This window comes from Botrytis cinerea, chromosome 3 (assembly GCF_000143535.2).
Source record: "Botrytis cinerea B05.10 chromosome 3, complete sequence".
Taxonomy (NCBI): domain Eukaryota; kingdom Fungi; phylum Ascomycota; class Leotiomycetes; order Helotiales; family Sclerotiniaceae; genus Botrytis; species Botrytis cinerea.
In genome coordinates, this window is record NC_037312.1 from 1,421,502 (window position 1) to 1,435,419 (window position 13,918).

At 45.3% G+C, this 13,918-nt stretch overlaps 4 protein-coding genes across 4 annotated transcripts; 2 read left to right on the forward strand and 2 right to left on the reverse strand.

Annotated features, from left to right (window-relative positions):
• Positions 1–1,040: 1,040 nt before the first annotated feature.
• Positions 1,041–5,573, forward strand: BCIN_03g04270 (hypothetical protein). Its single transcript, XM_024691945.1, has 3 exons — positions 1,041–1,728; positions 1,818–4,911; positions 4,967–5,573. Exons 1-3 carry the CDS (start codon positions 1,691–1,693, stop codon positions 5,003–5,005), a joined length of 3,171 nt encoding a protein of 1,056 aa, XP_024547718.1. The 5' UTR covers positions 1,041–1,690; the 3' UTR covers positions 5,006–5,573.
• A 16-nt stretch (positions 5,574–5,589) lies between these two features.
• Bcale1 lies at positions 5,590–7,736 on the reverse strand. The gene is made up of 5 exons (XM_001560607.2): positions 7,575–7,736; positions 7,479–7,523; positions 7,313–7,412; positions 6,234–7,252; positions 5,590–6,179 (listed from the first exon to the last, which is right to left on the reverse strand). Exons 1-5 carry the CDS (start codon positions 7,594–7,596, stop codon positions 5,737–5,739), a joined length of 1,629 nt encoding a protein of 542 aa, XP_001560657.1. The 5' UTR covers positions 7,597–7,736; the 3' UTR covers positions 5,590–5,736.
• A 151-nt stretch (positions 7,737–7,887) lies between these two features.
• Positions 7,888–10,817, forward strand: Bcvps45. The gene is made up of 2 exons (XM_001560608.2): positions 7,888–9,268; positions 9,324–10,817. Exons 1-2 carry the CDS (start codon positions 8,129–8,131, stop codon positions 9,963–9,965), a joined length of 1,782 nt encoding a protein of 593 aa, XP_001560658.1. The 5' UTR covers positions 7,888–8,128; the 3' UTR covers positions 9,966–10,817.
• Positions 10,818–10,979: 162 nt separating this feature from the next.
• BCIN_03g04300 (hypothetical protein) lies at positions 10,980–13,772 on the reverse strand. Its single transcript, XM_024691946.1, has 5 exons — positions 12,191–13,772; positions 12,103–12,129; positions 11,819–12,025; positions 11,487–11,757; positions 10,980–11,383 (listed from the first exon to the last, which is right to left on the reverse strand). Exons 1-5 carry the CDS (start codon positions 13,117–13,119, stop codon positions 11,213–11,215), a joined length of 1,605 nt encoding a protein of 534 aa, XP_024547719.1. The 5' UTR covers positions 13,120–13,772; the 3' UTR covers positions 10,980–11,212.
• Positions 13,773–13,918: the final 146 nt, after the last annotated feature.

A 13,918-nucleotide genomic window follows, 5' to 3' on the forward strand; every position in this document is an offset into this window, starting at 1 on the left:
TGGAGGTTGGATCTGCTGCTTTGTTTCTTCCATGACACACCCGTTTTGCATGACGATGGGTAGCGCGAGCGTAATGGGAAGCATGAAGAGGTTCAGATGAACGAATAAACTCTGGAACTATTGGAAGAAATGCATGATGAGTGAAAGTTATCGATTACCCCTTTCTATAGCCACGCGCGCTTCCAATTGCAACCCAAGGCGCTTTCTCGATTGATCGTGTCTCATACACTGTACAGCAACTTCTTGCATCTTGTATCAGACCCGTCATACGTTTGGATACCTCTGTGTACATCGTAGCTGCCCCGTATCCGCACGTACTGTGTACGCCGTATGTCCTCTCGCCCTTCTCTCCCGCCAAAGGTAAAACGAAGTAGAAACCCGTTCCCCCTGTCGCGTGCAGATAATTCTGGTCAATCTCCCCATCCATTAGACGCGCCAGCAGCCACCTTACCCCGAACGGCATGGCTTATGCAAATTTCTGCAGTGGCATGCAGTCAACGGTTCCTTTTGCATGGCATTAAATTAGCAGCCTTTCAAGCCTCCACGCCCGTCGAATCGTTGGCCTTCGATTTGGGGGCACCGACAGTAGTCTTTACATGTTCGCTGCACAGTGCATACCTCCTGCGTGCATGGAGATTTGCACTTGCGTCTAATGTCTAATTCAGGAAACATCTTGATCGGAGTATAGGACCAAGGGATCCTCTTTGGACCATAGGATTTGTCTATGATTGACTGATTAGATGTGTGGAACGCTCTCATTCGGCGTCTTGGGCTTCACTCAGCTATTTGTGGCTGCCACGCTGTCTATCTGTTCATCTTATTTTCCTCCTCTAATCCCACTACTTGGTGACTACTAGCAGCTAGAAGGACGGATAATACCTGGGAATCGCTTGTCGGAAGAGCTTCTCCAAGGACACAAGGGATAATTTTACGGATTGACGGTACGCTAAAATTCTAGACATGGGCCTTGGAATTGGAGACCTACCATATCTTTCCAAGGTTTAGACAAAATCCTTACATTATTCTCCGTAGTCAGCGGTGAAAAAGCTGGCTACCTAGGTATGGCTGTCGAATATGAAATTTTATGTACCGTCGCGATGAGTTGTACATCTGGTATAGACCTTTGATATCCTCTCGTTTCCCCCTCTCGCTCTCGATCTCTTTCTCGACCCTTTTCCATCTATCTTTGTCTTTGCGTTTTGCTCCCGGATCAGCCAATTGGTCCCTCACACTCTTTTTATATATACTTAGCATTAATACCGAGACCGTTCTCGCCGTTGCCTTCTCACTCATTACTACACATACAGTGCGACGACGACACAATAAGGTTGATCCCATTATCTCTACTCTCTTCGAAACGATTCGCTGCGCAATACGACCAACGACGTACGATCGATCTAGATTAAACATTCATTCAGAGGGAAACAAACACAAACGATCCAAACACGGGACGAACTACCGACTCACTACTGTCGCAGACATAGCACGCACTCGTTACCATACTAGCAAAACGCTGCCATTGCGACCAAGCATCAATTCCCAGGAGGGCCCGAAGAAGGAAACAAGAAGAATACGAAGCAAACCATTAACCCCAAACAAAAAAAGGAAGGCATTTACGAAGGCATTTGCGAACTTCTCTCGGCGCATGGAGGCACAATATGCGTCTGATTTGTTAGGAATTTAGTTCGGGATGTCAAACTCTCCTTCCAGAAGGCCTTTGCATACAAGGTACGCGCAAACTTACTGCCTTCATCCCATCTAGATTGTTGATAGTTTCCCTCACCTTGATTGGTTTTCCTCGCTCACCATCGCAAAAGATCAGATTCAGAGACGAATCGCTCAGCAGCGGTCCGATTGGTTCCGCCCGAACCCCCTCAACTTTTGAGACAATTGGAGGATGATGAAGGAGAACAAGCGAATGATTATTATCATGACAATGATTTCAATAATAAGAATGATGATGACCAAATTTATTCACGATCTGCTCTTCCCACCCAGTCGGCTCATATTCTCTCTCCTGGTCATTCTATTGGCAAAGGTCAATATTTCTATGGTAGGCAAGGTTCCAGCCCCGATCCAGCCGAGTTTCACCAGATGCCCAAAACGCAACCACTGCCAGCCACTCCTAGAGGCACGTCCACTGCAACGCATAACACGCCTCAAATTGCTACTCCTGCGACACGATCCTCTACGAGGCCCAGACCCCAGTCAAGAAAGCGCCTTGTTGTCAAGGTCGGGGACGGAAAGACATTTTCCCTCGTACCCCAAGATGAACCACTGCCCAACGACGACGGTACCTCACAGTCTTTATCCACTAAAACATCATCATCGTCTGTACAAGATTTGGATCATTCTATCACCTCATGCACCAATACCGACTCCACATACACAGCCGCACCTAGTGAGGCAACGCCTAGGAAGTCCATATCTGCAGATCATATAAGCTGTTCGTCCTCGGAGTTCTCGATTGTAGGTGGTGTTCGAAAAGTCCCCAAAACACCAGAAAAGGGAAAAGGTCCAGCGTTCGACTATCCTCTTCCTCCTTTGCCAGAAACTTCAGACGGACCGGAGCCCCGCTTCCACGATCTTTCTGCAAAACCATCATTCATTTCAACAACCTCAACTGCGAGCGAGGGCACTAATTGGAAAGTTTACAGCCATATTCCAGAATCGCCGACTTACGAATCTGTCTTTACTGCAACTCCCACCCAACCTAATTTTGAAGTTCTCGACGGTCAATCCGTTCTTGGACAGTCCACTCCTTCAACAACTATCCATCGTCCGCGCGAAGCGTCAATCCAAGAGTCAATTCAAGAGTCAGTTCAGGAGTCAGTTCAGGAGTCAGTTCAGGAGTCAATTCAGGAGTCAATCCAAGAATCAGTTCAAGAGTCAATTCAAGAATCAATTCAAGAATCGATCCCGGAATCAATCCCGGAATCGAATCAGGAATCTGTAGGGACTGTCATTCACCGACCCCAAACATCTCAAACGTCATCTGCGAGCACCTCGGATAATTCTAATTACCAAATTCACGAAGAATCTGTCTCTGGCTCAGTCATCTATAGGCCACAGCATCGACCCCAGTTATCCACAAGCACTTCCGGCTATTCGACTTCGAATTATCCCAACTCGAACTATCAAATACATGAACCAGATACTCCAACTTCAGTAGTCTTCAGACCCCAACATAGACCTCAGTTATCTACAAGCACAACTGGCGATAATACTAATTACGAAATTCATCGTGGCCGTACCCGAGAACGCTCTGAATCAATTGCCGATTCATTTCTTGCAGCATCATTTTCAAGTGGCTCCAATTACCGCATACATCATCACTCTGATATAGATTCAAATTCATCAGTCGTCCATAGACCTCGAGCTCGAGCAGCAACCACTTCTTCCAGCGAGCACGAAAATTACGTATTCCACGAGGATCTATCCAGATCTATATCTCTTTCCAGTGGTCAGGGCCCAGCACCTAAGTATTCTCAAGAATCTCTTCGTATTCCTGCCCTCAGAACGAAAAAGAGGTCGAACGATAATTTCGGTTACTACAAATCCAGATCGCGAGAAACATTGAAATCTAGATCAAATCACTCGCTACGCAGTGCAGCTCACAGCCGCGCTAATTCACTAGCATCGTTATCGACGATTCACACACAACCCGACGCACAACGAGCAATCGTGGCGAGCGGATCATTAGTCAATCTATCCACCCACGCTCAACTTCAAAAGCCAAAAGGATTGAGTTCATGGGCAGAGTTGCCAAGCCCCACGAGTCCCCATATGATCGAGACTCCGCATCAATGGAGCTCACAGCTATCGACTGTGCTCTCCGTGTCCGAGGGAACCGGCACCGAACGCGGTTCGCAAGCTTGGTCCGACAGCATGGGAAGAAGGAGTGTATTCGGTCTACCCAGTCGCGGCAGTCGCAATGTTCTCAGTATCAGCTCGTCGCACGGAATAGAAGATGCCTTAACAAGATCGAGGAGCGAATCTGTGGATCCTCCACGCCCGGCTTGGACACGTGCTGGTCGAGGGCTCAGCAGCTCGTCTATTCCCGTCATAGGTGATCAAGATGAATATGGTGATGGAATCACCGCCATGCAAGATCTGCGCACTCGTCCATCCAGGAATAGATTGTCCGGTATGTTCAATGCCGGAGCGTCTGATACTTCCCGTACACACACCATGCGCTCCTCAATAAGCACCCGCTCCAACAGTTTCCTCGCAAACTCAATCCCAACATGGGCTAGACTCTACTATGGAAGTGGAGAGCGTCGTTATCTAGGCTACAGACCCGAGAGTTCCAGCGGCGGAACCCCAAGTCGCAACGGTTCATTTAGTTATGGGAGTGGTTCGCCCAATACAGAAAATTTCCCAGATGAATTATATAGTCCTCGTCGTCGTCCACGAGAAGGTCATCCACACATGCGAGGTTTCTCCCAACAGTCTATGGAAATTACCCCTGTACCCAGCGCGGCCCAAGGCAATGGCGCTCTCAGAACCTGGTCCCTCATCTCCAGCGTCTGGTCTCCACATCTCCGTACCGACCGTCGGGCCGCTCGTCAATCTGTCTGGGAGCCCCCGCAAATCAACTTCTCGACCGAGGGCGGTTTTTTCGGCCGTCGGAACATCCAAGTCGTTCTCTTCATCACTGGATTTCTCCTCCCTTTTACCTGGATGATCGCCGCTTTTCTCCCTCTTCCCACGAAGCCCGTTCATGAGATGCGCGAACGCGAAGATAGTACCGGGCATCTTACACAAGCACGGGATGTAGAAAGTCGCGGCAACAATGATTATGCGAAGGAATTTGGCCCGTTGGACGAGGCACGGTATGAGAGTGCCAGGTGGTGGAGGAATCTTAATCGTTGGATGAGTGTGGTGGGACTATTGATTATTGCTGCAATTGTAAGTTTGACGTGTCTATTTTTCAATCGCTGCACAGAAGGCTAATATATACCAGATCATCCTCGCTATCGAAGGTACCCGAAAGGGATGGTAATTCCATCTTAATTCACGGCTTAGTCATATCCACCTCCTCATTTTCTCCCTCGCTTTCTCTTTTCCACCACCCTCACCTCACTCCATATCCTCGCATCCTCACGACACCCAGGACCCACGGCACACGACACAGACATAACGACCCCTTGTATATTAGAGTAGAGCCCCTCTACCCCCTCTCTAATAATGATTCTTACGACCAAATAACGACTCTTGCAACAAACAGATGGGTCTAGACATTTTTTATTTTCACTTTTACTCTTTATTTTATTTTTAGCGCGCGCGGATGATATATTAGCATTATACCCTTTCTTTACGGAAAGAAAAAGCTTGCGTGGCATGTATGTATGTATGTATGTTGGATAATTTTTATTATTGATGATGGTTGGGAAAAAGGAGGATGCATAGGAAAGTAAGGGACTACACAGGACCGGTGATGCGATGGCAAAGGCGATGATGGCGCTATATGCGCTTGCGATGTATATATTGATGCAACGTTGGACTGCATGATTGATAGATAGAACAAGATAAAGAAATTCTAATGTTCATGAAGAACGAATTATCATTCAAATCATTCCAAAATAATATATGTATTGTGAATTTCTCGTGTTGTGTATGTCCGGTATATATTCGTATTTATCATACTAAATCTAACCAATATACATCCCTAAGAACTCCCCAATTGGATTGTTCAGGCAGATTTTTGTACTTCTTCCAAGTTAAGAAGTTCGTTCACTTCAACTCTACTTTACTTCCCTTTCTCTTCCTCGCCTGAAGCTCCGCTTTTGCTTCTTCAATTGCCTCGTCGAGATCTCTCGATGGATCAGCCGGTAACCCAAGAACCGGTTCCTTGCCCCCTAAACTCTCCATACTGGCTGAACGTTTCAATCCCTTATCAGATTTGCCAGTTCTCACGCTTACCATCTTCATCAAATGCGATTTAGCAGGCGAAGCAAAGAAAGCGGTTGAAAGGGCAGTGCCGATGACAGCGTAGAAATAGACGCGTGACCAAACGAGGAATGAAGCGGGGAGAGTAAGGAGTATGAAGGGAGCGACCGTGAATGAGAATGCAAGTTGAGTTGCTAGCCAGGAGAAGACATCATAGTAGAGTTTGTAGGATGTGGGCTGAGATGTTTGGGGGTCGATGAAGAAGGGACGGAAACAACGGCGACAGTCTAAAGATAGTTAGTTACAAAATCATCTCTAGAACTAGTGGGGGGAAGACTTACTCTTTGCGACGGTTTGGATAAAACTGGCCAAGATGAACGCAAGGTAATAACCAGGGAAAAAACCGTGCCAGAAAGCACTGGTTACGAAAGTTGCCATGCTAGCTCTGAAACCAGGCTTCTTGCCCTTCGGAGTAACTCGAAGATAGATATAGTTTCGAAGCCAGTTATTTGTGTTCATATTCCAGTTTCCAAGATACGCGCGAGTATTTTGGGCTGTTTCCACTCCCCATGGGTTAACATTACAGAGTCTGTCCCAAGAAACTTTGCCAGTAACTGGATCAACATCTTTATACCCAAGGCCTGAGAGGATACATGCACCCTCGGTCAATGCCCATACACCGTAATACTTCAATCTAGCAGTCATACCGACCATGTGAAGAACAAAGACACGGCGAGCAAAACCATAAGTCATGTATTTGTCGCCGGTCAAGAGATCAGGCCAATACCAAGCAGATAGCTTCAAAAACAGTAGGATCCAACCCAAACCAGCAGCAGCTTTCCACATTGCCGGAGTACCACTCCTTGGAATTTTTCTTAATTTTCGTGTTGGAGGTTTCTTTGAAGGATCAACGCCAGCAGGGACTTCGAACATCGTGGTTTCTATCCACTGCTTATAGTCCACATAATCAAACGCCGGACCTGCGAAAAGAGATGGGAAGAAGAGGACGTATCCAGCGTAGTCTAACAAGCTTGGGAGTTGTTTGATGGCCTTTTCCTTTTGATCTTCTGTCAATTCTTCATCTTTCAATCGGCCATCTGCAACATTCCAACAGAATGCCGATAATTTCATAACCAACACCATTTGAGCCCCTGTAATATCCACTACTCCTGGGTTATTGGCAAATTGTCGAGCCAGCTGGTTCACTGACAAATGTGCCATCAGAAATACGAAGCCGGCCCATGGCATAAAGGGGCCTTGCACATATTTTGCGATGCAGTATGTCCCGATGGAACTAATAGCCAGTGTTCTTGTGCCATCCCATAAATCGAAAAGCCCAAGAAGGTAGAACGAGGAAACCCTGATAGTCAATAGGTTAGCAACTTGGGAAGAGAGTGTGCCTTTTGAGTAGTTTGCGCACCCAATGATGAAGAAATTCTTCAAATCAGGTCTCGAATCTGGAACTCGTTTCAAGAGTCCTGCAAATGGATATGATAGGAGGAAGGAAGTAATGAGTTTTACTGTATGGTGTTAGAATGAAACCAAATCCCTGGCAGCTAATCCGTATTGTTTGATTTGATACATACATTCATCAGTCGAGGCTCCCAAGATGCCTGCGGCATATTCGAAAGCTGCATAGATACTTGTCAGACTACGTCACATTTGTTGAGGTAAAGCCTTACGAGCATCGATATATGGTAACATTGCTGGAGATGGGTAGTTTCAATGTACTGTAAGTCGAACGAAGTTGTTGCGATGCTACCGTCGCTCCATCAGTGAAGTAAAAATTGTGTTTTGAGGGACAGAATGACAGAATGACAGATATTTGTATCTTGTGAACTTCCTTGGTATTATTTATTTATTCGTATTTGATCATGGCACATGTGACAATGGCTCGTTTTCTGCCGGGCGGTGGTGGGGTGGATCGAATTTAGTGGGATAAGGATGGGTCGTGCCTCGCTCCCGAGCCTTGCTCCCTCTGCCTTGTCCCAGCTTGACTTAACCCTTACGAGGAGAGCTGCTTCGTACGTGCAAACCACCCACCCTTATTCAAAGCCTTGTTTTAGCAGTAGATACGAAGGTATATGAAAGGTGTTACGGCCGTCCATACAGTATTTTGGCACTGCAAAAATCTACAATTCGTACGGCGATACAACACGGAACAAGACAGGCGCATGCGCCCTCGACATTAAAACCTTCCGAGCTATTCGACCTTAACCTCCAAACAATAAGCACCATGGATGTCGTTCAAGCTGTATCGGGGTACATCTCGAAGATGGTGTCTGCAGGGGACGGAACTTCTGGGACACCATCTGCGAAGATGAAGGTCTTATTACTGGATAGTGATACCGTGTCCATTGTCTCTACAGCGATCACACAATCTGCGCTTTTGAACCATGAAGTATACCTCATAGATCGATTGGACAACCAAAATAGGGAGAAGATGCGCCATCTGAAATGCTTGTGTTTCGTTCGACCGTCGGCAGAGTCTATACAATTCTTAATTGACGAATTTCGAGATCCCAAATATGGTGAATACAATGTGTACTTCAGCAATGTTGTGAAGAAGTCGTCCCTGGAGCGATTGGCAGAAGCAGATGATCATGAAGTGGTTAAGCTAGTTCAAGAGCACTTTGCAGATTATATTGTAGTGAATCCAGATCTATTTACATTTGATCTCGGATTCCCGAAGCAACGAATATGGAGTTCAAATCCAGACATGTGGAATCCAGATGCATTACAACGTACAACCGAGGGGCTCATCGCGGTGCTGCTATCGTTAAAGAAGAAGCCACTTATTCGATACGAAAAAAACAGTCTGCTGGCAAAGAAGTTGGCTACGGAAGTACGATACCACATTGCTCAAGAAGATCAATTATTTGACTTTAGGAAAGTGGATACTCCTCCAATTTTGTTAATTTTAGATCGACGGGACGACCCTATAACTCCACTCTTGACACAATGGACATATCAAGCTATGGTTCACGAACTTCTTGGTATAAAAAATGGGCGGGTTGACCTTAGCGAGGTACCAGAAATTCGTCCTGAGTTGAAAGAAGTAGTTTTGTCGCAAGACCAGGATCCGTTCTTCAAGAAGAATATGTATCTCAACTTTGGTGATCTTGGCGGCAATATCAAAGACTATGTCGAGCAATATCAATCAAGAACTAAAAACAGCTCAAATATCGAATCAATAGCTGATATGAAGCGCTTCATCGAAGAATACCCCGAGTTCCGCAAGCTTTCTGGCAACGTTAGTAAACACGTCACTCTTGTTGGTGAGTTGAGTAGAATGGTTGGTTCAGATAGTTTATTGGAAGTTAGTGAAGTCGAGCAGAGCTTAGCGTGTAACGATGCTCATGCTAGTGATCTCAAAGTGAGTTAACAGTTCTCGTTTGACGCTACCTCCCATGTACTAACAAGCATTGTAGAATGTACAGAGATTAATTCAGTCTCCAACTGTTACTCCTGACAACAAGCTGAGATTGGTTGCCCTGTATTCGCTTAGATACGAGAAACACCCGTCAAATGCATTGCCGATTCTTGTCGATCTCCTTAGCGCAGCCGGAAACGTTCCTCAGAGACGCATCGACCTCGTAGCTAAGCTCCTCATCTATCATTCTTCTTTGCAATTGAACCAATCGACGGGAGGTATTACCGATATGTTCGAATCATCAAACATATTCTCTGGGGCTCGGGACCGATTTAAGGGGTTGAAGGGTGTAGAAAATGTCTACACGCAGCATTCACCACGACTCGAGCTGACACTTCAAGATCTAATCAAGGGGAAGTTACGTGATCAGCAATATCCTTTCGTTGAAGGTGGGGGAACAACTCGAGATAAGCCTCAGGATATTGTTATTTTCATCATTGGTGGAGCCACTTTTGAAGAGGCAAAATGTATATCTCAAATAAATGCTTCTTCGCCAGGTATTAGAGTGGTCTTGGGAGGTACTTCAATTCACAACAGCACGACGTTCTTAGAGGAAATGGAAGATGCTGTATCTTTATGGCCTGAACCTGCTCCATCAACTGCTGCTGGGAGGTTACGAAGAGAGACAGGAAGACGTTGAACGAGGAGGACGCTCAAAATTCTTTGTTATGAGTTGGATATCGCTTTTAATCGGGGGTACACGCGATTAATAATCGCATTTTGATGCAAGAAAACATTCTCCAGACCCCGACAATATCTTCTGACAGGATGTATCGTTGTAAAGATAACTTCGTTGTCTTTGGGGACATTGATCAAAGGGACATGCTCTTTGAACACACGGGGCCTTTTTAAGACATTACATAGTGTTGTTGGCACTATTTTATGAACTACACAAGCGCACCTCAAACTGCATCTTCTACAGCTGTTGCCACTATGCGCTTTTGTATGCAATTCTCGCAAACCCTGAAAGCAATCTCTGGGATTAGCCTGGGACCAGATCGGAATACATCTCGTAGGTTTCACTTGGAGATGGCAATGCGGGATTGTTCGAGCTCTTTGTCAATCTGACAGCATGGAACCTTGTCCAGATATATCAATTTACAAGTAGTGGAACCACGGGGTCTAAAATTCAAGAAGACTGGGTCTGGTAGTCATTGGAGGTGACAAGAGAATGGATGATCCCCTGTCTGGCGGATTGCTTTCAATCAGAAATATCTTACCCGAATTCTTGCTGTATATTGATCAAGCCGCTCTGATCTACAAACACCAGCGGAGCGAAGCCTAGTATGAGCCGAGCTAGTCTTATTACCAATTCATGTCACTGTGCCAATAGGGTATCGCTTGACTTTGGTTACAGAATGTATTGCCACCTCGTTGGCAACAGATTAAGGCAGCACAAATAAATGATAATTTATACAGTTCTACTAGATGTCATGTGTGCTTTAGAAACACTGTGGCAAAATAAAGTTTATCTTTTGAGGGTTCTCGCATATCGTTAGACGTAGTTCTCTGCTAAAGAAATATGTGTTAAATTTGTGAATGTGGTAACCGAAAACACGAAAGTTTCTCTTGAATGGTAGCTTAAGAGACTTGCCATTCACATTTGGTCGGATGGATTCTAGGCCATGTCTGTAGCCTTGTCGATCGGCGGGGCTGTAGTGAAAAGAAATTCGTATGATGAATCACAATATTCTACACTCAACGAATAGAACAAACTTCGTTAAATGAAACCTAGTAATCTTCCAATCGAGAGACTCGAATTGCGATCAAAATCCATGGAGCATTGCTTTCTATGATGCTTTCAAAACAGGAGCAAATAACAAAGTAAACATTACTCTCAATAGCTAGATAATCTTACACATATGTACAAAACCCCCCCACGATCTTTCACTGCTTCTTCTGCTTCCTCCTCTTCTCTTCCGCTGTGTATCTAAAGCCATGGGACACAAGCATATAGTTACCAAAGAATTCCTCGGCGAAATCGTCGAATTTCACGTAGTCAGCGCCGAGTCGATACGCTGCTGCTATACCTGATACAAGGGCTAATTCGTGCATGTTCTGATGGGTTGTTAGTTTTGTGGTTTTGGTTGATGCTCTTCTTCCTCTGTCCAGAGGAGAGGAGAGGAAAGGAAAAGTATGGGAAAGCAAAAGGAAAACGTACCACAAGCGTCCAACTCCCTGCAAACCACGTTTGATTCTTCCCATTGATAAACATCATTCCGGGCACAACCCTCGCGTAATGTTGCCAGCGATGACCAAGTTGATGCCACCACTTCTTCTCAATCACTTTGTCTGGAGCAATTTCATCGATGGTCCAGAATTCGCGGTTCGAGGCGTCGAGGAAGATTGATTGGAAGACGTGACGATCATATGGGACAGGTGCAGTTTCTGCGTCGTGGTCCTGACGGAATTGATGTTGGTAGTTTGTACAGCTGGAGAGGTATATTAGTTTGAGGAGGGAAGAAATAGAAAGGAGAAGGGGGGAGAGAGTACTCAAAAGACATTTCGATTTTTTTAGGGTCCTGTGCGTAGGATTTGGTATAATACATGGGTCGAAAACCACTAGGTTCATTGTCGACACCACGTCGTTCGCCTTTTGAAAAAGCGATTTGGTCTTTTTGGGCTTGAGATTTTGGATCGGCGCAGAGAGAGGGGTCGAATTTGGTTTCGTAGTGTTTGCGGAAGTATTCGTGATCGGAGCTAGGGTTTGTTAGTATCTTGATGAGGACTATGGGCGAGGAAGAAGTGACAAGGAGGAATGTGAGAGAAGATCTTACTGGGTCACTGTTATATCATCGTAGAATCTAATGAGATGGTTAGCTTATGAGCTTTTACAACGCGGATGACATGAATATAATAATTTACCTGGCTCCTCCAAGCACGAGTTTCTCCTTGAAAGTGGCAGTTTTCCCAAGGATTTTGAGTGCATCATCGGCTAAGACACACATTACCAATTCATCAAATGTTTCGGATTTGGAAGTTGGCCCTGTGTGTTCCCCCTTTCTGTCATTTGCATCGGGGTTAAACGGTCTCGTGCTCATCACAACCCCTTTCTCACTCCGTTGAATAATCTCCGTGACATCAGTGTTGAGACGAATATCTACACCTTTTGATTCGAGATCTTTTCTCCAATCTTCGTAGAAGTTATGAAGATTAGGGAATGTCAACATTTGAGGTAAGTTCGGAAGAAGTGTGTCTGGATCATAGTCCCAGAGTTTCATATTCTTGTCATCGAACAACCGCTCCAAGATCGCGCACGATACATTGGCTGTTTGGTTGCCGGTACCGAGAAACAGAGCGATGAGAGGATACACCATTTTATCTCCAAAGTCCTTGCTGAAGAAGAACATCTTGAGCATGATTCGGATGGGTATTACCCCCATTACAGGCATCAACCACTTGATAATCTTCAGCACCTTGCCGAATTTTTTGATATCGCTTGAGAAGCGTTCGACAAGAGGACTAGGGAAACAATTGGTCCAGAATCCGTCTTCGCCTTTCCCAAATGCGACTTGAAGTTTGATGCCTTGAGCTTCGTGACCGTATTGTTTAAAGAAGTGGCAAGTATGTTTGAAGATCGGTGAGCCACCTTGGACACCATCGTTCATCCAGTCGGTGCCAAATTTCTCTTTGTCAAGGGCGATGGAGGTTGCTTGGCCTCCGGTTACACCCATTCTTTCGATCATGGTAACTTTGAACTTTTCTGGATGCTGGGCAAGAGTAGCAGCACATGACATTCCTGCAGCTCCAGCTCCGATTATTACTACATGTTTTCTTTGGCCGGAGGAGGCCATTGTGAATCGTGGCGGGCGGGGCGGAATGGAAATCGTCAAGACAGCCAAATGAAAAAGACTTTTCTTTTGCAAGCTGAGTACCGATAGATTATACAATTAAGAGATTATGATTAAGAAAGAAGAGAGTGATAGATCAACAGTACTGATGAACTGAAATATGTGATCTTTGACGCACAGTATAATATGGTTTCGTTAAGTTTGTAGCGTTGGCATTTGACTCGTAGACGTCATGATTCAATACACTTTCCCCACCAATTTCTAAGTCCAACTTGGACATTGAGAACTTACGAGGTGATAGTCAGCCAGCCAGACTATCTTGCCTCGCCTCAAAAGTTCTTGTCTATACGAATAAAGACTTTTCATTGAAATTCCAGAATTCTGCCTATAGAATCAGGAAGTGCCCATCTAGCATTCATACCTCTGAAGGAACTTTAGGTAAGGTCACCGGGAATGTCTTGTGTGTTTGCTTTTGTACACCTTCGCCACATGCATTCCATGACTCTGATTGGGATGTGTGTATACTACCAATTCGCTGTCATAGCAATGAGATTGTGAGATGCCAGGATTATAGACGTGGAAAGCTTTTCACTGATTTAATATATAATAAAAAGAAATCTTCTCGTCTTTCGCCGGTGTGCTTGACTTATCATCACAATGTTCAGTCAGATAAGCAATCATGCGTGGTGGTGGATGTGCCCAGTCGGCTGGCCCCGATAAGCTAGCACTTTTGGAGATTTCTGCCCATCTTCTCACCGCTATCCTTTTATATCGGTAGGTAAGTAGGTAAGTAAGTAGCAAT

Bases quoted from the DNA above. Each gene is read 5' to 3' on its own strand.
- BCIN_03g04270 (XM_024691945.1), top strand. From the start codon at position 1,691: ATGTCAAACTCTCCTTCCAGAAGGCCTTTGCATACAAG. The intron at 1,729-1,817 runs GTACGCGCAAAC...CCATCGCAAAAG, and splicing joins AGAAGGCCTTTGCATACAAG to ATCAGATTCAGAGACGAATC. The intron at 4,912-4,966 runs GTAAGTTTGACG...AATATATACCAG, and splicing joins TATTGATTATTGCTGCAATT to ATCATCCTCGCTATCGAAGG.
- Bcvps45 (XM_001560608.2), top strand. From the start codon at position 8,129: ATGGATGTCGTTCAAGCTGTATCGGGGTACATCTCGAAGATGGTGTCT. The intron at 9,269-9,323 runs GTGAGTTAACAG...CAAGCATTGTAG, and splicing joins CTCATGCTAGTGATCTCAAA to AATGTACAGAGATTAATTCA.
- BCIN_03g04300 (XM_024691946.1), bottom strand. From the start codon at position 13,119: ATGGCCTCCTCCGGCCAAAGAAAACATGTAGTAATAATCGGAGCTGGA. The intron at 12,130-12,190 runs GTAAATTATTAT...CCATCTCATTAG, and splicing joins CTCGTGCTTGGAGGAGCCAG to ATTCTACGATGATATAACAG. The intron at 12,026-12,102 runs GTAAGATCTTCT...AACAAACCCTAG, and splicing joins GATGATATAACAGTGACCCA to CTCCGATCACGAATACTTCC.
- Bcale1 (XM_001560607.2), bottom strand. From the start codon at position 7,596: ATGTTACCATATATCGATGCTC. The intron at 7,524-7,574 runs GTAAGGCTTTAC...GTATCTATGCAG, and splicing joins GTTACCATATATCGATGCTC to CTTTCGAATATGCCGCAGGC. The intron at 6,180-6,233 runs GTAAGTCTTCCC...AACTATCTTTAG, and splicing joins TATCCAAACCGTCGCAAAGA to ACTGTCGCCGTTGTTTCCGT.